This window comes from Tursiops truncatus, chromosome 14, assembly GCF_011762595.2.
Source record: "Tursiops truncatus isolate mTurTru1 chromosome 14, mTurTru1.mat.Y, whole genome shotgun sequence".
In the NCBI taxonomy this organism is placed as follows: domain Eukaryota; kingdom Metazoa; phylum Chordata; class Mammalia; order Artiodactyla; family Delphinidae; genus Tursiops; species Tursiops truncatus.
In genome coordinates, this window is record NC_047047.1 from 80,224,491 (window position 1) to 80,251,939 (window position 27,449).

A 27,449-nucleotide genomic window follows, 5' to 3' on the forward strand; every position below is an offset into this window, starting at 1 on the left:
TTGATATAAAACAATGTACCATCCAATGAGTATGTTCCGGATTTATTACATATTACATAAATAAAGGAAGACGTCAAAAAGGCGAATAATTACAGCCAAGCTACGTGCAGAGCCTGTTAATTTGTTATATTTATTGGAAGAGTGTCTCCGTGTAAACACACTTTTCCAGAAACATGCTTCACGGAACTGGTGAGCTATAAACAGGCCTTGAAAGTTAAACTCGGAAAATTGGGTGATCTCACTGAGCCCAGATTCATATAAGAGTTCCATTCATGATGGAACTCATCCTTCTGCCTCTAGGAATATTTACTTAATAATTTTAAAGACTCCTGCTTCAAATCTAAGCAGTCTTAAACCACATTAATCCATGCATACTAATTACATATTTCTTTACAAAAAAAGAGATAGAAATTAAAGTCTCCCTTTTGCAGTATTCACAGATAAAATATTTGTTAATCAAACGAGTAGGGGTAATACTATCACAGGAAGAATTTGAAAACTTTAAGTAATCTCCCACTTTCTTGCTTAAGTGCATTTGCTCTATGCAATACGGTAGCTACTAGTGGCAGGTGGTCATGGTCGCCTGAAATGTGGCTAGTACAACTAAGGAATTGAATTGTCAATTTGATTGGGTTTTGATTAATTAAAAATTAAATTTAAATAGCCACATTTAAGTGTAGCCCGTCACTACCATACTGGACAGAGCAAATACAGAATATATCCATCCCCTCCGAAAGTTCTACTGGAGAGCATTGCTTGTACTGTGCTGTAGATGGCCAAGATACAATAAATACAAATGAAATTAACAAACAATGACCAGTGCGTCAAAATACAAACTTTGACATGATGGCTTATGAAGAGGAAGAGTGTTCCCTGCCTTCAAAGAGACAAATGTGTAAACAGTAAAAGAGAGGGTCATCCCTAGTGCAGGTGCGCACAAAAATTACATGGAAGAAAGGTTGACTATATCTACTAGATCAAGGAGAGCTTCAGCAGAAGACATGCTATTAGAACCAATTCATATAGGAGAGAAAAATCTGAACAAGAGACAGGGTGGGAGTTGAGAACCACGAAGCCGAGAAAACAACCACGGGGGAAGGCACAGAAAAGCATCCTGAAAGGTCATGATGTCGGGGGGCCGGCTCACTGCTTGGTGAGGCTAGAATGTACAAAGAGAGTGGAGAAGGGGCAAGTGACAGCTGAGTGAGGAAGCATGAAAGCCTGGGAGACCATGTGAGGGATTTCAGAACTGTCCCTGGGGACAGAGGGGATTGGATTCCATTTCAAGTAGAAAGGTGACATAGACGGATCTGTGTTCTGGAAAGGTCATTCTGGCTGTGGAGAGGAAAATGGACAGGATGGAGATAGATGAGAGATGAGGAGACCCAGGAGGAGGCTCTGGACATAAAGCAGAAGAGAGACGACCAAGCTGCGCGAGGGCAGAGCAGGTGAGGCTGGAAAGGAAGCAAGGGAGGCGGGCGTTCTTTATTCACAATGGATGAATATTTATTTTTTTAAGTTTTTTTAAAAAAAAATACAGCAAGTGTGAGACGTGTGATCATTCTGACATCCCAATAACATATGTTACAAGAAAAGGTGTTGCAGCGATTTTTATGATGGGCTCTGATGAAAGCTCACAGAAACCACTTCAAAACGCTGAGCGCGCAGCCAACCTGAGAAAGCCCACTGCTGGTGCCGAGATCAGGCAGCCAGCGCGGCAATGGAGTTACGGATTCCTCAAGATGAAAGGAGATACCAGCCATGACCGGGGAACAAGACATGGGGCAAAGGCAGCTGGTAGCACTTTGTTTGGGCTGCCCTAGCAAACTAATACTTAGATATACTACAAAAATCACAATTTTCAGATGATTTCCTACCACGAATACGTGAATTTGAACATGGACTTGCTGTGGAAACTCATGCTTTAACATTACCCTACATGGTTTCCCCCTTTGCAAAACAGGTTCGGTTTTAGGCATATGTTGTGAAATTATTATTTTTTGAAGTAAGGTTGCATGAAGATATTATCCCTGGAGTGAGTTCCAGTTTCATCTTCCGTCTCCAAGTGGTTCCCTGATCCCCAGTCAAAATCAGTACTTTTTTCCAAACACAATAAACACCAGCTATGCCATGAACTTAACTGCAGCTCTAGCTATGGTTTATTAAATTTGCTTTCCTATGACCAAAATAAAGAAATATACAAAGGAAAGAAGACTTAGAGCCCTCATATACACCCTTCTCCATCTATTACATTAGTAATTATAATTTTTTCCAGTGTATCCAGACAGAATTTGGGGGTTGGTGTGGGGACACATAGGAAGAAAGTGGGATAATGGTGGAAAGACCATAAAGTTGGATCAGGCTGAATTGTGGATAGGGAACCACTACCCACAGAGATTCCAGGTTTAGTGTTGTAGTCTGGGAAGGCTAGAAAGGACTTTGTTCCGTTCATTGGTTGGCTGAAACATGGACTAAAGCTGGCCTATACAAAATGAAGTTGAAATGCCAGAACTACCTTGGTTCCTACACAAATACTACACAAATTTTGTTTATTAACGTAAGGTCATCTGAGTCAATATTTTTGCGCTTCCTTTTTTAAATTACAGTAAGTCCCCTACATACGAACGAGTTCCGTTCCGAGAGCACGTTCTGAAGTCCAATTTGTTCATAAGTCCAACAAAGTTAGCCTAGGTACCCGAACGGCTTTATAGTACTGTACTGTAATAGGTTTATCATACTTTTCACACAAGTAATACATAAAAACCAAACACAAAAAATAAAACATTTTTAATCTTACAGAACAGTACCTTGAAAAATACAGTAATACAGTACAACAGCTGGCATACAGGGGCTGGAATCAAGTGAACAGGTAAGAAGAGTCACTGACTGGAGGAGGGAGAGGAGGTGGGAGATGGTAGAGCTGAAGGATCGTCAGCAACGGTAGACGGAGGGCAAGCTGCCATTTCACTCACGCCTGACGTTGATGGAACGCACATTCACATCTTTGAAAGCTCACAACTTGAAGGTTCGCATGTAGGGGACTTACTGTACAGAGAATCTGTGATTTCAAAAAGTTCTAAAACCCTAGGCTAGAGAAAACCAGGTTACGCAGAGTAGTTTTGCAGTGGCCACGAAAGCAAAGACTTATTGGTGCACTTTTCTAAACTCTTTAAAGAAAGTCCCTGCTCCAAAGCAACATTAATAGAGGGAAGCCCGTCATCCTCCAGGTCTAAGAGGTGCGCTAATTCATCAGGCAATTATGGCTCTTCTAGGCACTCCCAGGGGCATTTGGAGTCAGCAAAGTATCAGACAGAAATTATCTTCTATATCCTCCCATGGCAGAGGGCTGCCAGGTCCCTCCTCTTCTCTGGACTCCACCTCAACTGAGAAGAGCAGGATCGTCCACCTGTGTCTCTGTCTTCTGTGCTCAAGTCCACCTGGGCTGCCCCAGGGACCACCACCATCCAGGGTCAACCACATATCAGAGTGGTAACACTGCTGCTGTGGATAGTGGCCCAACCTCCAACATCTCGTGTGAGTTTAAGTCTCCCCCGAGAACATTCTGTACAGCATCAGGGGTCCATTCTCTCTTCTCTCTCTTCTCTCATGGCCTTCATTGCCCATGGCTCTGCAGGGATTGTGGCCTGCTTGGAAATAAAGACCTAAACCCCACTGTGTGGGCCCCGCACATATCATTCCTCACAGCCCAGACCAAGCCCACAGATAGATGGATGCGGGAACAAAAGTTCCCAGAGGCTGGAGAGCTGCCAGGGGCCACTACTGCAGCACAACAGTCATCTTCCTGAGGAAAACCTTGGAGAGAGGGGAGCAGCTCATGTGCGGGAGGATGGAATCTAGGCCGTGCCTCTGGATTTCTTTCTAGAAACAAGCGTAAGGGCGGGAGGGTGAGGAGAGTACATTCTGATTCCAGGAAATGTGGTTGAGACGGCTCCCTCCCTGCCCAGCCCCAGGGTGCTCTCTCGGGCCTAAGCTGGTTCTCACACCCTTGGTTTCTTCTCAGCCCCAGGCCCCGGGAGGCCTCAATCTGCTTCGCCTCCCACAGTGTGGCCTGAGGGATGTCTCCTTCCAGGCCTGCTCTGCTGTCAGGTGTCAGGTTGGTCCCAGTTACTCTGCTCTGTTGCCTCTGAAGATGCACCTACAGGTCTTCGCATGGGAAGGTCCTAGAGTGCAGCCAGCAAGGGACAGGACGGGAGAGTCACAGACGTAGGACCCTGAGAATTCATGGCTTTCATGGTTGCAGGCCAGGTGTCATGGAAGGCCACGGGGCATACCCTAAAACTCTGCTGCTTTGTTCTTCTTCCTAGAAGGGGTGTACCAGCCCTCCTTGTGCCCTGCCAGGGAGGACCAGACCGGTACCACATGGTGAGGCCAAGGGATGGAGGTCCAGGAGCTCACAGAGCAGGATGTGCAGCAGAACAGGGAATTCTGGTGGCAGAAAGTCATATCCAGGGTGAGATGTTGCCAGACGACTTACCTCGGCAGAGACTCAAGCTCATGGGGAAAATTCAGAGACTTGTTCCCTGGAGAAGAAGCACCAGGAGGGTCTTGGTCACAGAGAATAAAGGAAAAGCTCTGTTTGCAGACGTTCTCTCATTCACGCATTCATTCAGCAAACATTTCTGAGCGCTCTGCTATGCGAGGGCGGGTCTGAGGACCCAGAGAGCAATTAGATTTAGTCCTTGTCTTCCAGGGGTCTCATTCCCATAAGGAAGACAACTGATTGGAAACAGAGGTGTAAGTCAAAAGTCAAAAGCCCCCCATACTTATCCCATCCCTCAATGTAAAACTGTTGGCACACATTTATTCAGAAATTGTTCTGGGATTATACAAAAGAAAACACAACAGAGAGCACTAGAAGCACACTTGGCAGGCTGCACAGCCCCATGTCTGGAGGGATGTGCACAGCGGCGTTTCCAGGTGACCAGTGCTGGATCGGGGAGAGCTGGTGAGCCCTGAGGATGCAGCGGAAGCAGGGGGAGACACTGCGGGGAGACACATGCTCCAAGCGGGTGGCGGGATGCTGCTGCAGGGCTGGGTCGCCTAGCCCACCCGTCAGGTTCCCTCTGGGCCCCCCAGGTCTGGACAGTGCCCTGCACCAGCAAGGCTCGGTCTGCAGAGGACGGGACAGCGCATTGGAGCCCCGAGGGAGATCACTCCCACACTGTTCTGAGTCCCAGGGCTGCCTCGGGGGAAGGCAGTGACAGAAGTGATGTTCATTGCAGAGCACTGGGAAACGGACACAGACAAGGAGCAGAGGGTCCAGTCTCATGATGAGTCGGGTGGAGGTGGACAGGAGCGCCGTGCGAGGGTCTCTCGTCCAGGCATGGACAGAGGTTTACACTGCACCCCACACCTCCCATATGCTTCGCTGGGGCCTCCTGTAGAGGGAGACGGGAGAAAGCAGCCCCCGCAGAGCCTCACGGAGCCCATGTCAGCCTAGGACAGCTCCTGGGACAACTTGGCCGTCCTTCCCAAGCACAGGGAATAGAAACCATCTGGGACCAATGAGGGGCAGCGGCCTGGAGAACCAGCTTGGCCTTTGGATTTGATCCCGGTTTACTCAGCATCTCTCAGCTGGATGGTCTGAGTCCCAACCCCTCTACCTGCAGCTTCCTCTTCAACAAGATGGAGATCGTAAGACCTTTCTCCTGGGTTTTTGTGAGAATAAGTGAGGGCATTTATATAAGATGCTCAGCCCAGGGCTGTCATCTAATAAAAACGATGACAGGGACGTTCACGATCATGGTGCACTGGGCATTGCTTTAAGCACTTTGTGTGTCCCCTTATTCATTCCTCCTAACAGTTCTAGGAGATAGATATTATTATGATCCCCATATTTGGACACGGAAGTACAGAGAGGATAAGTATAACCTCTTTGTTGCCCAAAGTTACAACACGAGAAGGGAGGTGAAGCTGGAATTTGAACCCAGGCCATCTGAGCCCACTGTCTATGGCCTCAGTCACTGGTGTGCACAGCTCAGTAAGTAGCAGAAGTGGCGATGGTCTTATTGCTTTGCCAACCTTGTAAGTTTATTGTGAGAATTAGAAATAAAACATAGAACGTTCCTAGAAAAGTCTGTAGGTATCCAAAACCTAGTAATGAATAATTAGCACTCCTATCACAATCATCACCATTCTAACTAAGGCCAGTGGAAAGTGTGCTTATTGACCCCCTTATAAAGTTCCTGTATGTTATCTATTGCTGCAATAATGCTATATAGCAAGTCCAGTAAGTCCCCTACATAGGAACCTTCAAGTTTCAAACTTTCAAAGATGCGAACGTGCATTCGCATATCCAATCATGTAAGTTAGTTCACGTAACTGGCGTACATTGTCACATGTGTGTATCCTCTACATGCCGTTGCGCTTTTGTGTAGTTTACTGTACAGTACTATATAGGGTACAGTAGTACATTATCTTCATTTCAAGCCCAGGATGTCCAGAAGTAAGCGTAAAAGCAGCGGTGATGCAGCTGGTACTGTGCTGTGCTTTTCAAGGTACTGAACTGTAAGATTAAAAATGTATTCTTGGGCTTCCCTGGTGGTGCAGTGGTTGAGAATCTGCCTGCTAATACAGGGGACACAGGTTCGAGCCCTGGTCTGGGAGGATCCCACATGCCGTGGAGCAACTAAGCCCGTGAGCCACAACTACTGAGCCTGTGCGTCTGGAGCTTGTGCTCCACAACAGGAGAGGCCGCGATAGTCAGAGGCCCGCTCACCACAATGAAGAGTGGCCCCCCTTGCCACAACTAGAGAAAGCCCTCGCACAGAAACGAAGATGCAGCACAGCAAAAATAAATTAATTAATAAACTCCTACCCCCAACATCTTCTTAAAAAAAATGTATTCTTTATTTTTTTCTGTTTGTTTTTTATGTATTATTTGTGTGAAAAGTATTATAAACCTGTACAGTAGCCGATTGTGTTAGTTGGGTACCTAGGCTAAGTTTGTTGGACTTATGAACCAACTGGACTTATGAACGCACTCTGGGAACAGAACTCATTCATATGTAGGGGACTTACTATACCCACAAAACTGCAGTGGCATGCAGCAACAAATTCAGTGCACAGTCTGTGGGGTTCGGGAGCATGAGCTGTGTTCAGTTATGTTACCTGGCCTCACTCACATGGCCTGGGTTGGCCAGATGTCAGCTGGTCCTGGAAGGCCTTGGTTAGAATCTCCAAGGAAACTGTGTTCTGCTCTGCTTATCTTTCAGCCCGAAGCAGACTAGCCCAGGCACGTTCTTGTGCTGATGATAGGAGGGCAAGACCAGTAAACCCACCTGAGTGAGGGCTTTTGAAGCTTCAGTCTGCATCTCATTTGCAAAACCCCAGGGGTCAAAGCAAATCACATGGCCAAGCCAAAAGCCAGGTGGGAGGGCCCTCCACAGTTACAGGGAAAAGTTTGTGGATGAGGAAGGGTAAAAAAAATCTATTACAGTGCTCACCTTGGCAGCACATATACTAAAATTGGAATGATACAGAGGAGATTAGCATGGCTCCTGTGCAAGGATGACACGCAAATTTGTGAAGTGTTCCATATTTTTGTTAATATACAGAAACCTGTTGCATTTCTATTCACTAACAGTGAACTCTCAGAAAGAAAAATTAAGAAAACAATCCCACTTACAATTGCATCAAAAAGAATAAAATACCTAGGAATAAAGCTAACCAAGACAATAAGAGACCTGTACTCTGAAAACTATCAGACACTGATGAAAGAAATTGAAGATGACACAAATAGAAAGATACAGCATGCTCATGAATTGGGAAAATTAATATTGTTAAAATGACCATACTACCCAAGGCAATCTACAGATTCAGTGCAATCCCTATCAAAATACCAGTGGCGTTTTTCACAGAGCTAGAACAAATAATTCTAAAATTTGTAAGAAAACACGGAAGATCCCAAATAGCGAAAACAATCTTGAGAAAGAACAAAGATGGAAGAATCACACTCCTTGATTTCAAACTACACTACAAAGCTATAGTCATCAAAACAGTATAGTACTGGAACAAAAAGACATATAGATTGATGGAAAAGAATAGAGAGCCCAGAAATGAATCCACACTTATGTGGTCAGTTAGTGTATGACAAAGAAGGCAAGAATATACCATAGGGAAAAGACAGCCTCTTCAATAAATGGGCAGCAACATGCAAAAGAATCAAACTGGACTACTTTCTCACATCATATATAAAAATAAATTCAAATGGATTAAAGACTCAGTTGTAAGAACTGAAACCATAAAACTCCTAGAAGAAAACATAGGCAGCATACTCTTTGGCACTGGTCTTAGCAATTTTTTTTTTTTTTTTTTTGGATCTGTCTGCTCAGGAAAGGGAAACAAAAGCAAAAGTAAACAAATGGGACTACATTAAACTAAAAAGGAAATGATCAACAAAATGAAAAGGCAGTCTACTGAATGGGAGAAGATATTTGCAAACAATATATCTGATCAGGGATTAATATCCAAAATATACAAAAAACCCATACAACTCAACCTTGACAAAGTAAACAACCCAATTTAAAAATGGACAGAGAACCTGAATAGACATTGTTACAAAGAAGACATACAGATGACCAATAATCATCAGGGAAATGCAAATGAAAAACCATATGAGATATCACCTCACACCTGTCAGAATGGCTGTTATCAGAAAGACAACAAATAACAAGTGTTGGTGAGGATATGGAGAAAAGGGAACCCTCATTCATTGTTGGGGGGAATGTAAATTGGTGCAGTCATAATGAAAAACAGTATGGAGGGTCCTCAAAAAATTAAAAACAGAACTATCATATGATCCAGGAGTTCCACTTTGGGGTATTTTTCTGAAGAAAATGAAAACACTAATTTGAAAAGATTCATGTACCCCTATGTTCATTGCAGCATATTTACAATAGCCAAGATATGGAAGCAACCTAAGTGTCCATTGATTGATGAATGGACAAAGATGTGATATATATATTCCATATACACAATGGAATATTACTCAGCCATAAAAAGGAATTAAATCTTGCCATTTGTAGCAATATGGATGGGCCCAGAGGGTATTATGCTAAGTGAAATAAATCCCACAGAGAAAAACAAATACCATATGATTTCACTTGCATGTGGAATCTAAAAAAAAAAGAAAAAGAATAACAAAACAGAAACAGAGTCATAGATACAAAGAACAAATCAGAGGTTGCCAGAGGGGAGAGGAGTGGGGGGATGAGTGAAATAGGTGAGGGAGATTAAGAGGTGCAAACTTCAAGTTGCAAAACAAATGAGTCAACATGGGAAATATAGTGAATAATATTGTAATAACTTTGTATGGGTATGTATGGTAACTAGACTTATCATAGTGATAATTTTGTAATGTATAGGAACATCACACCACTACGCTGTGCACCAGGAACTAACATAGTGTTGTTGGTCAATTGTACTTTGCTTAAAAAAGAAATCCGTCACAGTTACAAAACAAGTAACTTCCCTCTGAGTTGCCACCAGTGTAATTACCTCCTCCCCAGGGTGAACCTACAACTTTTTTGTTGTGGTTCCTGAACTCCCTGTGCTAGGTCAGCACCATTAATCCCTCTGAAGTCAGCTTGTTTAATCATTATTTGCTAGACACCATGGGAGGCACTGAGAACATACCTGTCAACAAAACAAACAAGGTTCCTGCTCTAATGGAGCTAATGGTCCAGCAGAGGAGACATGCAAAAAAATACCTAACATAATTTCAGATAATGAAAAATTCTATGAAAAAGTTAACCAGAATTACTCGATAGAGAGAGGCTGAGAGCAGTCTTAGAGGACAGTGACCTTTGAGATTTACATCTGTATCCTCAGCCCTAAGCCCAACTGGCTAACATGGAATTAGGTTTCAATATATGTGGAAAGGAACATGAATGGATGGATGAACAGATGGATGGATGGATGGATGGATGGATGGATGGACGGACGGACAGACAGATGTATGGACGGATGGAGGGATGGATGGAAGGATGGACCAACAGACACTGGTACCTACCTGGCACTTCCTGCCATTGCCTCTATTCTCTCTGGCCCACTGAGGCCAAGAAGGATCACAGAGAGAAGACCCAGTTCCCTCTCCATGTCTGGACAGCCAGCCCCGAGACCTCAATTAAGTGTCTTCTCCACAAACCCAGTGGCTGGGGCATCTCAGCTCTCCGTGGTTAGCAAAGGGATTGCCTTCCTTCTGAACTCCCTGCTCAGTGTTGGAAAAACGTCCTCAGAGCTGATGCTGCCCACTGCCCTTTTGGAGAAATTCAGACCCACTCCTTTTGAGTATGTTTAGGTTGCAGGGGGCGGGAGTGAAAAGGATGTGAAGAAACAAGGGAAGTCGCCAGCTCTGATCCCACCCCTCCCAGATTTCCCTGAGCAAGACCAGCAGGTTCACTGTCCCAACATTCTGGCTTCTCACCAAAATGTACTGAATAACTAGGTGCTTCATGTGTATTTACTCTTCACAATAACTCACTGAAACTGGTTACATTGCCTCACTCTACTGAAAAGATGGTGATTTTCTTATGGTCACCAGTACAGATGGCAGGGCTACCATGCAGAGCCAGTTTTTCTGAAGCAACATGGTGGAATGGAAGTCAAACAGTCCTTCCTAGTCCAATAGACATGGATTTAAATCCACATTCAACCACTTCTTAGCCCTGTAACTGGGGCACACTGCGGTAGAGTTGAGCGTAACAGTGACACTCCAAATCCTAGGAACTCGCAGATTCAATAAAGACAAAAGTGTTTTACAAACATGTTCTAGCAGAGGGCATCTGCTGGAAGCTCGTGTTGGGGGCTTACATTTTTCTTTTTTAAAATACTTACTGAAGTGACTGACAAAGTATATTTAAAATCTGAACAAAGTAATAAAAATCAGCAGTCTTCCCAATTGTGTATGCCTATAAACAAATCGTCTTAAAAGACAGCTCTCCTTCACAGGACCCGGTGGCCCATCGAACAAAGTCTCCAGATATGCATTCTGCTCGGGATGAGGGGCCTGGTGCTCCCCGGCGATCCTCTTCACCCCAGCCTCTCTCAGATTGTAGGTGCTGAAATTCGAAGCGGACGAAAAGCTGGAGGAAGCAGGCGGAAGGAAGAGTCTTTGAGCCGTTCTCTGGGGCAATCTGTACCATGGAAAGTTATTTTTAATTTGTTCCATATGAATCGTGAAAAACATGAAACATTCAGGGGGTTTATCATAATTCTCTATGAGATAAATACTGTGCTCTGCAATAAAAAAATGGAAAATATGTATTTAGTCCAAAAACTCCGTTTAAAAAAAAGTTAACATAAGGAAATGATTTCCTAAAGAGCCTTTCAGTCTGAGACCAAAGACGGACTCAACCATCTTAAGGATACAGATCAGATTTATCACTCCAGTTATGTCCCTCGACTAGGACAAACTCAAGCCATGAGTTTTCCAAGCAGCGAGATTAAATTCTGAAGAACCCAAGCATGTGCTCCACTGTGCTGTGCATCGAAAGCCTTGCTCATTCCATGTCCTGCAGTCCCACATACCCTGCTTCAAAATGACTAGCTGTGGAACCCTGGGCAAGTCACTGAGTATCTCCAAACTTCAGTTTTCCTATTACCATAATAACTACCTTCCATGGTAGGTAAGAAGATAAAACGATATAATAGAGCTTTGTTTGGTGAACCATCTAACATATTTATAGATATTAGCTACTATTGCTTTTGTGGACTGAAAAGCAGACACAAAATATTTCCAGGACCTATCGGGAGCTCAGCAATATGCTAGACACTAAGAAAAGAAACACAAGAAAAGCAGAAGATGTGGTCCCTGAGTCCAAGGAGCTTGTAAGCAAGTCTTCAGACATAAACAGGAAACAAAGAGAGACACATGTAAGATAACAAATAAGCAAGTTAGTATTTTTATGAAACAAAAATTAGTATCTTAAGATACAAATGACTAGAAGATTCTGGTGAGAGTCAGGCACGGGTGTGTGGGTACAGGAAAACACAGTGGGAGGGAAGGCAGATGCCCCATGAGAGGTGAGCAAGATGGAGAAGACATATCTTAGACGTCAGTTTGGCCAAGACAACGAGATCTAATTTTCCCTCTGGTCCTGGTCATCCTCTAGTCAACGCACACCTCCCAGATGTGGCCGTGGCCCAGCCAGGCTAAGTCAGAGGAAGACTTGGAGAAAGCCTGGTCTCCAGGCTGGCCATGGTAGAGTCACCCCTCTGGACACAGGCTCCCCGTCTGCAAAACGGGACATCAGTGGCCCCACCCCTCCAAAGGGAGGGGCTTTGAGAGAGGTCATGCAGACTGTGGCAAGGGGACTAAGGATCACCTGTCCCGGCAGGGGAGAAACAGACCAACTGGGAGGGAAAGGAGATTAGGAGGAAAATGCACAGGGTTCCCGTTCGGTGTCGGGTACCCTGTTAACGAGCCTTGTTGCACGTTTCCCCTCTTAATTCTCTCAGCTGGAGTTGAAATTAATATTCCCATTTTACAAAGAAGGAAATGGAACCTCACAGTTGAGAGACTAGCCCAAGATCCCGTACAAAGGAGAGATTTGAACCCAAGTCCTTCAGACACCAAAGCCCACACTCTTTATGGCTCCCAGAGGAGGTGGAAAGCCCTGGGCTGGGCAGACGTGGCAGGGAGGCTTCCACTCTGCCTTTTCCTCTTGGTTGAGAGAAGAGAGGCACTCTGTTGGGGGCACGGAAGGAGGAACCAGAGGACTGCAGCTTAAAAGTGGCTCACGGCTCCCCCATGACAGAGGGGAGCATCCCAGGGGCCCAGCCCAGTCCAGGGATGAAGATGGGGCATCTGACGGGGTGCTCCCTGGAGGGCATGTGTGGCCCTGCCCTGGAGTCCAGGACCAGTGTAACTGAGGGGCTGGTCTCAGGGACCACCAAGGGGAAGCAGCACTGAGAGCCTGGGCCCAAAATCTGGGGAGGACTTTACTTATGAGGGTGCTCAGCCGGATCAGAAGTGGGAAGAAAACTGAAGCTACAGGCAAAAAATGCAGGACCCAGCATGCACAGGCAACCTGCATGTAACAGGTGGGCAAGGGTACGACAAGCCACAGGAGAAGCAAGGCCCACCTCTGCAAGAGCAAAGCTCAGTAGTTTCAAACAGTATTTTCACATTGGCACAAATTTGGAAAAATGGAATAGAATTCAATAATCTACATGAATTTTTAAAATAAAACATGATTTCAAAGAAATTTCACACATGAGGCAACCACTGGAGCTGCCCCTGAAAAATCTCCCAGCCATTAGGCTGTGCGATGGGAATTTTCTGAAATAAAATCAGAGAGACAAAGAGGAGGCAACACAAAGGGAAGGTAGCCAGGCCAGTCCCCAGGGGAGGCCAGGCTGGAGGCTGGAGTTAGATACCCGGTGGCTGAGGAAGGGGGGCCAGGAAGACAAACAGATGAACAAAGGACTGGCCTCTCAGGGCCCATTTACACAAATTTAGAAGAGTGTCACCAGGCAAGAGACATCTCCCACGCATCCAGGGATTTAATGTGAAAGAACTTGTCAAACTGCAGGTGTGTGTAAACTGCAAAGGGCTCCAGGACAGAAGCAATTAGCATCTTTATTATGCAGCACTAACCTAGGTGACCTTGCCTGTGTCTTGACTGGTCCTCTCTTCCCTGACCACACCTTCCTCCTCTGTAGCTCCTCCCACCTTCCAAGCTGATGCCCCACCCACAAAGATCTGCCCCTCTGCTCTCCTGGTCCACCAGTTGCAGATGTGAGCTTTGCAATAGTTGCTCCCTTTGGCCACTGTTTCTTAGACCCACAGTCCAGACGCATGGTTCTGGCTGAATCACGTCTGTTGCTCTGGCCACTCTGGGAGAGACGGGTCCACAGCCTAATGGGGCTGGGAGAGAAGGGAGTCCAGAAACATGCACAGGGGTACCTGTTGTGGGTTGAATTGCATCCCCCCAAAATTCATATGTTGAAGGCCTAATCCTCAGATCCTCCAAATGTGACCTTATTTGAAAATAGAGTGGTAGTTGTTAAGGTGAGGTCACATTGGAATAGGGTGTGTCCCACATCCAATGTGACTTGTGTCCTTATAAAAAGGGAAAATGTGGCAACAGACACACCCACGGGGACACCAGGTGAAGATGAAAACAGATTGGGATGATGCTTGTACAAGCCAAGGATACCAAAGATTGCCAGCCACCCAGCAGAAACTAGGAGCGAGCATGGAACAGATTCTCCATCACAGAGGGAACCAAGCCTGCCAATGCTTTAATCTTGGAGTCGGGGCCTCCAGAGCTGTGAGGCAATAAATTTCTGTTGTTTAAGCCACTTAGTTTGTGGTATAGTCGGCCCTCCAGACCCGTAGGTTCTGAATCCTTGGATTCAACCAGCCCTATATCAAAAATACTTGGAAAAAAAAAATCTAGAAAGTTCCAGAAAGCAAAACTTGAATTTGCCAAGCACTGGCAACCATTTACATGGCATTTATATTATATTAGGTATCATAAGTAATCTAGAGATGATTTAAAGTATACGGGAAGATGTGCGTCGGTTATATGCAAATACCACACCATTTTATATAAGGACCTGAGCATCCGTGGATTTTGGTATCGGGGGATCCTGGAACCAATGCCCCACAGACACTGAGGGACCGCTGTCCTTTGTAACAGCATCCCTAGCAAACTACTAAACGCCCAACCTCTCACACCAGGGTCAAAAAGGGCTTAAGAAAGTAGTATGGCCTGAGCCAGGTCTTAAAGAATGAAAAAGAGGATTCCAGGTCGAGTAGGGGCGTGAAGGTTGTTCTGGGCAGGGGAAAGAAGACAAGCTACAGCATGAAGGTGCTCCCAGTGGGCCACCGCTTGCCTTCCTGAGTGTCTAACTGCTGGAGAAAGAGGCGGCTGACAGTCTCAGGGGCGCACAGCAGGACCCAGAGTTGGGAAGGGCCTTGGAGAGGTTGAACAAATCTCTGGTTTTACGAACAGGGAACTTGAGGGGAAGGGAAGGGAAAGAAGCCACCCAGAGTCACATGGGGACAGAGCCCGGCCAGAACCAGAACCTGGGACTCCAGACACCACCTGGTACCTTCTGCTTACAACATAATTGATGCGAATGGGCTATGATTAAGCATAGACTTCTCTTTAAATCAAGGCTTATGAAAAGAAAAAAATTATCCATTGTGTTTTTTGCAGCAACATGGATGAACCTAGAGATTGTCATACTGAGTGAAGTTAGACAGAGAAAGGCAAATATCATATGATATCGCTTATATGTGGAATCTAAAAAAAGGGTACAAATGAACTTATTTACAAAACAAAAGTAGAGTTACAGTTGTAGAAAAAAAACTTATGGTTACCAGGGGGTAAGGGAGGGGAGGGATAAATTGGGAGATTGGGAATGACATACACACACTACTGTATATAAAATAGATAACTAATAAGGACCTACTGTATACCACAGGGAACTCTACTCAATACTCTGTAATGACCTATATGGGGATGACCACTCTTTAAAAAGAGAGGCTATATGTATGTGTATAACGGATCCACTTTTCTGTACAGCAGAAACTAATACAACATTGTAAATCAACTATACTCCAATAAGAATTTTTTTTTAAGTATCCATGGCCTTTGTTGGTATCACACAAAATATTTCGTTTTCCAGTGTAATCAGTATAACATAAACTTGGCTCATAGCGAGATTCACACAGGAGAAGCTGCAGGCCTGGCACAGCCTGGGATGCTGTCACCTGTGAAAAGGGAGCTGTTTCTATCAGCGGTTCTCACCAGAAAAGTGGGTCTCGCCTTCCTAAGGGCGTCCTGCCCTGGGCCGGAGCGGGAAACGGCGTCCGGTGCTTCCCAACCACAGCCCTAATCGCTTTAACACATTTGTTTTTCTGCTCAGATTAAGGTCGTCGGGGACTCACTCTTCTAGCCAGATTTAGGGAGAGATTTTGCTGTAAAAGTCATGGGGTGGTTGCACGGGGAAGGTTCCAAATCCTGTGTGGATTCGCTGGACTCCACCCGGAGGCCATGAGTCCCGGGCCAGGCGGATGGGGTCCAGCCAGGAGGCTCCCCTCCTCCAGACACCAATAGGAAGAACTCAGAATTCGCGGTGGCAGCCTCAGCCTGGCTTCTCCTCTCCCAGGCTGTGTGACACAGGACAAGCCCCACCTCATGAAATGCAGCTTAGCGACCTCACTTGGATGAAGGTAGAGTGCTGGCCAGGTGACCTTGACGTTCCTCCCCTCCCCATTTGTAAAAGTGCTGTGCTCATTTTCAAATAAAAATAGTAGGATTAAAGATCAAAATGGGGGGCTTCCCTGGTGGCGCAGTGGTTGAGAGTCCGCCTGCTGATGCAGGGGACACGGGTTCGTGCCCCGGTCCGGGAAGATCCCACATGCCGCGGAGCGGCTGGGCCCGTGAGCCATGGCCGCTGAGCCTGCGCGTCCGGAGCCTGTGCTCCGCAGCGGGAGAGGCCACAACAGTGAGCGGCCCGCGTACCGCAAAAAAAAGATGAAAATGGGCTTGAGTTTAGGAGCCACTGACGTGAGCTGTCTTGATTCCCCTCTTCTCCACCCTTCTCCTCTGTGACCTTCCCCCTTCCTCTCTTCCTTTGCTTCAAAGTTAATCCCCTCCTCCAGGAAAGGGGAGAGGACAGAACCAGTGTGCATGTCCATCCTGTTCTGTCCCAGGCCCCTGGCTCTGGACTAAGCCTTTATGCAGTACCATCACTTCATTTAATTCTCAGAACTCTAGGAAGGGGCTATGTTTGTGCCCATTTTACATATTTGAAAGCTGAGGCTCATGGAGGTAAAGCAGCTTTGAGGTCTGGGTCTTGATCCCTAAACTTGCTCATCCTCTTTTCTAACTTGACCCCGCATCATAGTACCAAGTTGTACCTGGGATTCCTAAATCTATCCCCTTCTACCTCCCCAGGGTCAGGTACAGGTCCCCATCCCCTCTCTTCTTCACTGTTTCAATCTTACCCATCTGCCTAACTCTTGCCATCTAGCTTCTCCCATCTCTGCAAGTTCCCTTGTCCTCCTGAAGGTCCGACTCAATGGCCTGTCCTCCAGCCAATGAGTTCATACCATCAACAAATTCCCCAGTCTCAGGACACCCGAGGCATTTTCCCCTGTGCTTCTGATTACTTCTCCTCTGCCTCTTTCACTCTGGAGTATAATAGAGGAAAATCATGGACTTAGAAGCTCATCCCCAATCAGCTACTTCTAAGTCTCACTGATATTTTTTTCCCTAAAGCTTTCTCTGATTCCGTCTATTCCCTGCCCGAACCTTCCATGCTTCCCCATAAACTACCACCCTGCTGGAAATAACACCATCACGCAAGCTATCCACCAGACACAGGGGACGGGCGCAAGCATTTTGTGGATTCATCACAACGTGCTTACAAGGGAAAGTAAAAATCAGGTCGTCTTGCTTCCTTAAGAATGCTGATCTGAACGCAAAATTCAGATGCCACAGAGCCATGCTGTTTGTTCAGATAGATGCCAAGAAAAAAAAGCTTAACGCTTCTTAACTCAGAATAAATTTCCCTCGGCTAGAAAAGTGATCTCTTCTCAGGGGTCTGGAATATTTACAATGTTTTACAAAGGACAAATTAACATCTTTGAATAGGAGATGTGTGAAAGGGGCACTAATGCTCTAGATTGTGAATGCAGTATTACACAGTAGAGTAACGTCTAGAATGGAGAAGATGCTCTATTCCAAAGCGTTAAGGATATTACGAGATTCAGCTTCCAGTTCCGGCCACTCCACACTTTTAAAATATCCCCTCTTTCTTCTCAAATCCTCCTAAATAAAGTAAAAACTTTTTTAAAAAATACCTTAGCCAAGAATACTTAGAATTGGTCATAGTCAGAGTATAAACAGTTAACAAGAAAGACGAGAGAGAGAAAGAGGCAGCAGGGTGGTGCTAATCTTATATTGACAATTAAAGGACGAACCAACATCATACACAGAAAAATCAAGTCAAAAGTAACAAAGGGAGAGTTAAGTCCTAATGAAAACTCACCGACTGTTGCCTCTAATAACAGTTTTCGTGCACTAAGAGGTATGAGAGGGTTGTCCAGAACTCGAAGAGCTCAAATCATTGCCTTGTTTTCTGTTTCATCATTATTGAAAGAATGAGGTGATGTCATATATACACAGGGTCTGCTTTGCTCCTTGGCACCTGGTAAGCATTTCATCATTTTTAATGCTTTTCAAAGTCCAGTTCAATAGGTCCTTTAGAACTCGTATTCTTATTGGCCACTTGGTTGGAGGAACAGACCTATTTATTGAGGGTCCATTGTGCATTCATCACTCTACAAGGACTTGTAAACTGGGGTGTGTGGGTGCAACCCATGTGGTATTCGGCATGAAATGATTAACGAGCACTGCCCCCCAGCCTCCAACCATGGATTTATTTCTAATAGTGTGATGCATGGTGTCTACATTTCTACCTGACGGCAGACCCTGTTTTCAGCTCAGACTCCAATAAGGAAGTGAGTCTTGCTACCAAAAGACATTCACAACACCCCTCCTTTCTCCACAGAGCGGCGGAATTCAACACTGAAAGAGGAGAGGTGGGAAACTAAGAACAGAAGGGAAGCCATGCCTGTATTCACAAGAAGCAGGCAGCCAACAGTTCCGGCAGAGTGTTGAAGGAAGCTACCTTCCTCAGAGCTGCAGGGAAAGCGACTGCACAAAGGAAAATGGAGCAAGTACACGCAGAGACAGGACAGATACGGGCTCCTGTACAGGAAGACGCCGTGGAAGCAGGTGGGCATCACAGATGATGGGCAGAGGAGTCAGCCCTCTCAGACCACGTCATACCGGTTACCAGTAACTCCTGATAAGGAGGTTCTCAACCCTGGGTGCTCTGCACATCCATCTGTGAAAGCCCGACCTAACTAGACTCTCTGGAGGTGGTGCCCCAGCATCTCACAAATATTAAACGTCGTTATCCTGCCTCTGACCACCACCTCCAATTCTTCCGTATCTTTCCTGCCTTCATTCTCTTGACATCTGTCTTTGACCTTGAAGAGACCTCCAGATCCTGGATCCCTCCATTTTCCCACACCCTCCTGGTCTCTCCTCCTTTCTCTCCCAATCTGAAGTCTGGATTAGTCTGTGGTCTTCAGAGAAAAAGAGCCAAGAGGATATAGAGATAGAGACAGAGATAGAGAGATGATATAGAGACAGAGACAGGCAGAGACAGAGAGAGAAACTGATTATCAGAGATTAGCTCATGTGATTAAGGAGGCCAAGTCCCAAGGTCTGCAGGGCAAGCTGGAGCCCCAGGAGAACCAGCGGCACAGTTCTAGTCTGAGGCAGGAGAGGACTCACGTCTCAGCTCCGGCCGTCAGGCAGGCGAAGCTCCCTCTTCCTCAGTCTTTTAGTCCTAGAATGGTCCTCACTGATTGGATGGGTCCCAGGGACATCGGGGAGGACAACGTGTTTTACTCAGCCTACCTATTCAAATGTCAACCTCATCCAGAAACATCCTCACAGACGCCCCCAGAATAATGCTGGCCAAATGCCGAGGAATCACGAGGCCCGGCCAGGCTGACACAAAGCGGCCCATCCCAGAGATAGCTTCTGCCATCTCTGCCAGGCGAGCTGCAGCTTTTCTGAATTTCTACACCCAAGTGGCTCGGTGCTCTTGGGGGACACTGCATACCCTGGAGTGGGAACAACTACAAGGTCATCTCTCCGACGCCAGCTGGATCCTCAGCCCCTCCCTTACACCTCTCTGCTTATCCTGACTCACCTCCAACCCAAGTTCCTTCAGTAATTATTCCACTCATTTACCACTCCCCTCAAGTTCCCTATAAACCCCTCTCACGGCCCTACCACCTCATGCCTCCCAAATTGTAAACCCAACATACCCACTCCCATAACTACTTTATTTTTCCCAATTTTCCAAACTTTTCTCCACCTGCACTTGATGCCCACTACTATCATTTCCTCTCCTCTATCTGCAATATCTATCTATCTTTCTATCCCCCCTCTCCCCCATTCTCTCTCTTTCCTGCCTCCTTTCCCTCAAACTTCAAACGTGCTCACTTCTCTCCCATCCTGTGATTGACGGAACAATACTCCCACCTAGAATCTGTGAATACATCACTTTATACAGCAAAAGGGACTTTGCAGATTGATTAAATTAAGGACCTTGTGATGGAGAGATTTTCCTGGATAGTTCAGGTGGACCAAAATGTCATCACAAGCGTCCTGATACGCTGGAGGCAGGAGGGTCAGAGTCAGAAGATGTGACGACAGCTGCAGAGGTCAGACTGATGCAAAGAGGGGACCACGAGCTAAGAAATGCCGACAACCTCTAGAAGCTACGAAAGGTGAGGAACCAGATCCTTCCCTGATAAGGAATGCAACCTGCAGATGCCTTGATTTTAGGACTTGTCATCTCCAAAACTGTAAGAGGATAAATCTGTGTTGTTTTAAGCCACTAAACTGGTGCTGACTTGTTACAGCAGCCGTAGGAAACTAATACACATCTTAAAGATAACCTCCCTTGATTCAAATCCCTCTTTAGCCCACCATCCAAGCTCGCCTTTCCTTCTTACACAAGCTTCTAAAATTAATTGTCTGACCTCCTCTCTCCTACTTCCTCACCTTCCATTTACTCTTCAACCTACTGCTTCCTGTCCCATCCCTACTGATGTGGATTTTATCATTTATTAGTTATAATAACTCATTGTCAAGTGCAGTGGAAACCATCCAGTCATATCTTACTATGGATACTCGATGAGTTTACTGAATGGGGCAGGGGAGGGCTTCGACTGCCACCCATATACTCACGCCCTGAAATCTACAGCTCCAGCCAGACCTCTCCCCGTGGGCACATCCACTGCCGGCTGCACATTTCCATACAGGCCCCCACTGGAGCCTCAAATTCAAGTTGTTCAAGACAAAGCTCATTTCCATTGTCATGCCCATTCCCCCCCCCCCACCCCGCAAAAAAAAAAACCCTTTTCCTAATTTATCTCAGTTTGAAATACAACCAGAAAACAAGTCACCTAACCCAGGGTTCATCTGCGATTTCTTGCCCCTCCTTCCGTCACCCATATCCCATCAAGCTCACCAGTCTTACACCCTGGCTCCTGAATCCATACATGTCTCTTCATTCCCCACGGTTGCTATTTCATTCAAGGTCACCATTATTTCTTGCCTGGAATTACCTCAACTTATCTACCTGCTTCCCCGCGTATTGACCTGCTCTCCCCACTGCAACCAGAGTCATTCATCCAAAGTGCAAATCTGACTACTTACTCCTTGCTGACAACTTTCTGTGGCTTCCTGGATGAGACACAGCAAGTTGTGTGGCTGACAGGGCCCTTGATAAACTCATGCCCACCTACCTCTCCAGCCCCATTTAACTTCAGCCTCTGTCTCAAGCGTCACGCAGCAGCAGCAACGCATCGACCCAGGTATTCCCTGCTCCCGTGTCTTATTCATATCCTCCCAATTCCCTTCTTACAGTTAATTATCCTTCAAGACTCAATTGAAGCATCCTCTCCAAAAGAAAACTTCTCTAGACTCTCCCAGGCTGAGTTAGTTTCCCCTCCCCCACGCTCCCGGAATGGGCTTGCCAGCGCTCGGCACGGTGCCCTGTGCATAGCAGGCAGTGCCGTCGATGTTTGTTGAGTGAGTAAGTGAATACATAAACGGTCCATGCTGGTTAAAGGGTGCACTGATCCAGGTGAGAAGAAGAGGCTCTAGGAGCACAGTGGAGGGTGCCTCGCCCTCCTGGAGAGTCAAGGAAAGCTCTAAGAAGGAAACAGCAGATCTGAGCTTGGGAGGTGACTTAGGGGAAGGAGAGGAATTGTGTGCTGGGCGGATAAGCAGAGGCAGCTTCCCAGGCACGTCACCTGCATCGTCGCCCAGGGACCCTACTTGTTCTAATCCTCTGCAGCCAGCATCTTGAAATTCTTCACCTTTGAACATGGAGACCTGCGTTTTCATTTTCACTGGACCTACAATGTAGGCACCTGATCGTGCCGATAAGACAAGCTTGTCCAAATGCAGAGGGCCAGGAGAGCCTTTGAAAGGGCTCATCGGGACCCCTGAAGGCAGCTCCAGTCTGGTTGGGCTCCTCTAAGCCAGACACTCAGCCACAGTAAGAATGAATGTGTTCTCCCTACCCCATGCATCTTGATCTATTTATAAATGTTTGGAGTTTAGGAGGGAAACACCAAATCCACATTTCCAGGCCTTTTTCTATGCAAGACTTAAACGTGCAAATCGTGGGGCAAATCAAATCCATATGTTTCAGATTCGTTTACGCTTTGTTCATCAGAAGTCCCTCCTACCCCTTCCCCAGAAGGAAGATCTCACGTCCAAGAAGGCATCGAAGCTCTCCTGGAGCTTTTGAGTTTAAACAAAAAGGGAGGGGATTTGAAAAATCTGAATCTGACTGAAGAAAACTGAATTTAAACCTCAAAAGTTTCAATTACACTTTGCAACTCTACATCCTCAAGTTAACGCAGCTCAACTCTGTCCCTTGAGTCACCCCAATATCCCTGTGGCAGGCATGGCCCCCAAGGAGGGACGTTTTCTCCCAGGGAGGAGATGGGGCCTTGATTGTGCATTAGGAACTGGAAACTCGGAGGAAATCATATCGACAGTTGCTTGAGAAAAAATAAGCCTCTTGCTCAGACCACTGTGTTTCGAATCACAAATCTTTAGGACTGAAAGGGATCATTGAGATCATCTACAGTAATAACTACCATGTGCGAAGTACTTTACACTTGATAAATCACTTTCACACTCATTTTCTTATCTAATCCCTGCAGCTATTTTGTAAGGGAGGGAGATGGTTATCATCGCTTTCAATTCAATAGCTAGGAAGATAAGGCTCAGAAAGGTTAGGTGGATTTTCCAAGCTCACACAGCAAACAGCAGCAATGCCAGACCCAGAGCCATGCTCTTGACACTCCCCCCCCCACCCCAACCCTGGGGCTTGTCCTCAACCCCACTCACCATTTCTCAGGATGAAAGAAGGCCAGCCACATCCAAGCCCTCCCTTGTCTTGCCAGCGTCCGCCCAGTTCAGGGAAAGGGTGACGACCCAGCCAGAACGTCCACCTCCCTGCGTGGCGTCCTTTCTGCCTCTCTCAGCCCCCCTTTCTCTCTTTGTTGGAGGAAGTCAGGGAGGAATTCTCCTTTCAGAGAAATGGCTTTATTGTTTCTGACATTGCAACACCCGCCCATTGGAAATAGCCATAAACAGAGCAACTCAATTTAACCTGTGTATCCTTCCAATTCTTACACAACCTGGTAAAGTAGATATTCTGTAAGCTATCTTCCTCCAAGAGGAAACTGAGTGTCAGAGAGGATAAATAACAGCCTCTGTGACATAAATGGTAAATAGTTAATGGTGCCAAGACTTAAACCAAGTTTTCTGACACCAAACCTAAAGATCTTTCCACTAAGACACAATGATGGCATTTGGCTTCCATCCCATGAGGAGGGCCAGTGGCAGAAAATGGAGCCGATGGAAGGAAAAAGGGAGAGAGGGAAGATATCTCTATAGGCCTGCAAATGGGACAGATTACTATATGGTTTGCCTGTTTGGCCAGGATTATTAAAAACTGCAGGAAAATCTTATGCACAAGGAGGAAGACAGACTGAGAGGAGGGACTGGGCTGGCTTAGAGCACAATCTGAGGAGGCGTAAGTACGTGCACACAAAAGGCACATAGGTTTACCTCTTTCAAGTATATGCAAACTAAGCTATAAATTAGTACTAATCAGTACCCCTGAGGTGAATTCATTAAAAAGTTATCATTCACAAGAGGTCTATAGTACTTGATAATGTATCACCAAGGCTTATGAATATGAGAGTTAATTACTTGGCCCAGATATTGAAGGAATGTTTCATTTCTTGATCTCTTGGTTTCAAATATCCACTGATTTTATCCAGCATTGAAATGAAGCTAACAATTATTACGTTTACTAAATTATTAGTTTAACAAACAGTCATCATTTATTAACGAGTTAATATTCAGTGTCTTGCTGTGCTGATTATACATATCATTTCATTTAACCCTCATAACAACTACGTAAGATGGACGTAATTATCATTTTATATGTGCTAAAAATATATATATATAGGCTCTGTGATCTAAGAAGCCAAAGTTACACAAGTTAAATAAAGCACTGCATACACAAACTTGTGTCTGCCCAATTCCGCCCATGGCAATGACCTTTCCTCCAAATGAACCCCTTGACAATTCTGGATTATGCAGCTTCAAATGACTGAGAATTTATTCCAATGGCTTTGCCTCGTTTTCATTCAAACTTAGGAGTACATTTCAATCTCGAATCTACAGGCACATAAGTCCATTCATTTCCATGCTATGTGTTCATTCCTAACTTGTTTCTAAACTCTGCTTTAACCAAAATCAAAATCAAATGTTTCTGCCTGGTAGGTAGTACAAATATGGAGCCAAATTCCAGTCAACATTGTGAGGACTGTGGGAGCAGAATGAATGTAAACAAGTTATGTCCACAAAGTCCCTAAGCCCCACCGCACGCAGCTGCAGGAAAAAGGAAGCAGTGGAAAAACTAGAATTTTTTTAAAAATATGGATTCCATGTGGTTCTAAGTTTTTAAGCTGTTTTAAATTTTAATAGTAAGTTTTTATTTTCTATCATGAACATATTTTTTCTTCTATAATAAGAAAATGCCTGTTAATTGTTGAAATTACAAAGGACAATTCGGCTGGGTATAGAATTTTTGAGTCATAATCCTCCCAAACTTTATAGATGCTATTCCACTGACTGCCTTTATCCAATGTTGTAGACAGAAGTCTGAGGACTCCTTGACTTTTTCCCACTGTACTTTTTTTTTTTTTCTGTCAAGTTTTTTAGGATTCTTTGGTTGTCCATGGAATTCAATATTTTCACCAGGATATGTAAAAATGTTTGTCAGATTTAATTAAATCTTCTGGAGAAAGTGGATAAAGTTCACCTGACAGGTTCACAACTTATTTGGTTTTAGAAACATTTTATTCTGTATTACTTTGAATATTTTTTTCTGATTTGTTCTTTAGGCCTAGCAGTTATTCTTTTTTCTAGTCCATGTTTATTTACATCATCTTTTTTCTGACTTTTTACATCTGTCATTTTTCTCTCCATCCAAATTTCACTTTGATTTGGTGCTCTGTTATTACTTTTGTACAACACTGAATTTCTACTCTGCTATTATTTGTTTTACTTTATTTTCTGGAGTCTGTTTTATCCAGTCGTGGTAATGCAATTTCAATCAAAATACAGTGGAATATCTTGGGAGACTTGACATCCTAAAGATTATCTATAGGAAAAAATCTATAAAACTAAATGGGACATTATGAGGGAGGGAATGGGGAAGAGTAGAAATAAAAGGAGGGGATCCATGCAATAAAAGATATTAAAATGAACTTTAAAACTAAAATAACAAAAACAGAAAGAATCATAGCCTCTTGCCAATATAGGTAGGCAAATAAATGGAATGGTATAATTTTGTTTCAGCTGGAAAGAAAAAGGATTCTACTTGGCAAAGGCAATGAAACTCCTAGCTAACCACTTAGGGAAAAAATACCATACTAGAGCCCTGACTTATATTTTATAATCTAAGTTCTAAATGAATTAAAGATTTCATTTTTTAATACATAAGAATACTTAGATAAAATTGATCAATATTTACATAATCCTCATATATAAGAAGACGTTTGAAGTATATCAACAAAGATAAAAACGATAGAGCAAAATCTAACAAATTTAGAAAAATAAACATTGAAGGTAATGGGAAAAGATACAAATGAGAATTGTTTTTAAAAGGAAAGAAAAGAAGAAAGAGAGAGAAAGAGGGTGGAAGGAGGGAAGTGTAACTGAGCAGGAGACTGTGGGGTCTTCCCAGAACAGGGCTTCCCCCATGCCCTCTGCTTGCCTTTTGTCTGTACAAAAACTTTAGTCAAAGAATAAATTTAATCAGAGAAGTGAGAAAATGCAGAAAGAAAGGAAAACAGTCAAGCAAGACAAACTAATATTAGTTTGGCCATTAAGCAAAGTCAAGGACATTTAGTTCCTCCTCAAGGGCTGTAGATAATATTTGGAACCATGTCCTTTGAGCTGTTTTGCAGATACTGAAAGTCCCACCAGGTGGAAGAAGTGAACTGTATGCTGCGCACAATGACATAGACCCCAGATCAGTTGGAACCAGAAGGTTGATCATGTTGATTCCTGATGACCTCACCAGCAACCAATCAGAAGAATGTCCACGAGCTGATCACACACCCCACAATGCCCCTCCGTCACCCTGTCTTTATAAACCTTTCCCTGAAAGCCTTTGGGGAGTTCTGATCTTTTAAGCACTAGCTATCTGGATTCCTTGCTTGTCGCCCCGAATAAACGCTTCATTTTCCTTCACCAAAGCCTGGTGTCAGTAGATTGGCTTTACTGTGCGCGGGCAAGCGGACCCAAGTTTAGTCCAGTAACAGAAGGAAGGAAGGGAGGGAGGGAGGGAGAGAGGGAGGGAGGAAGGAAGGAGGGAGGAAAAAAGAAATATGTATGGCCCAAAACTTAAGAGAAACAGTAAACTCACTATAATCAAATCATTGATTATAATCAAATCATTATAAATGGAAGGTAACTCTTAACATGTTCTCAACTTTTATCTCTTGCTTCAGAAGCTCTATTTTTATGCATTTGTGATATGTAAAAGGATTTAACTGGACAGTCTTGTAAGACGTGAAGTTGGCAGAACTTGCTGGAAACTGGCTAAAGGGGAGACAGACATGAAGTAGAATAATATAACTGTGCCCGAAATAAAAATCACAACAGGTAGGACTAGGCTCAGATGACAGAAAACTCACCATGGCTGATGTCGTCCAAGAAGACATTCAGGAAAACTGGAGTCTTGAACTTGAGCTTGAGAAAAGAAAAATCCAGAACAGTGAACTTGAGTGTACTTCATACTTGGCAACCTGCCTCAGGTGACCAGGATGGCTGTGAATTCACGGAAGATAACTGGGCAGTAGAAAATTTACTCAGCCTAGATTGCAAGAAAATGTGTTTATGCATCATGCTTTATAGTTCTAAAAAATCCTTTGATACATTATTTTCACATAATCTTCCCACAACCCTTAGCGTTAGGCAATGAACAGGTCATAACCCTCCTTTTAAGAAGAAACTGAGGTCTAGAGAGATAGGATGATGCACCTGCACTTGAACTACTAGATGTAACTGGAGGAAGTACTTCAGCCCCATCTCACAGGGAAGCTTGCCTTCTTCTTCTCCACCCTGTTGCCATGTGGAATAAAAATAACCAGCTCCACGCCTCTGCCGTACAGCTGCACCAGCTTCAAAGAGTGGATGCTCATCCAAATTTCAAGTTGTTGTGCTAAGGAACACCAATTGCTGTTGCATGTAAAATGTTCTTAAAAAATTCAG

The 27,449-nt window shown here is 44.8% G+C and overlaps 1 protein-coding gene and 1 non-coding gene across 3 annotated transcripts in view; one reads left to right on the forward strand and one right to left on the reverse strand.

Moving 5' to 3' along the window:
* The first annotated feature begins 7,458 nt into the window (after window positions 1–7,458).
* On the forward strand, window positions 7,459–7,565 carry LOC117307978 (U6 spliceosomal RNA). Its single transcript, XR_004521919.1, has one exon. It is a non-coding gene; the product is annotated as a U6 spliceosomal RNA (small nuclear RNA).
* Window positions 7,566–10,819: 3,254 nt separating this feature from the next.
* LPIN1 (lipin 1) overlaps window positions 10,820–27,449 on the reverse strand; it is a 180,100-nt gene continuing 163,470 nt past the window's right edge. The window contains exons 21-22 of one of the 2 annotated variants that reach the window (XM_073791577.1): window positions 26,873–26,927; window positions 10,820–11,259 (exon numbers count right to left, since the gene is read on the reverse strand). In XM_073791577.1, coding sequence (XP_073647678.1) covers window positions 26,900–26,927 — 28 coding nt within the window. In that variant the 3' untranslated portion in view covers window positions 10,820–11,259; window positions 26,873–26,899. The remainder of the gene's footprint in view (window positions 11,260–26,872; window positions 26,928–27,449) is intronic. The other variant, XM_073791579.1, reaches the window with a different exon arrangement.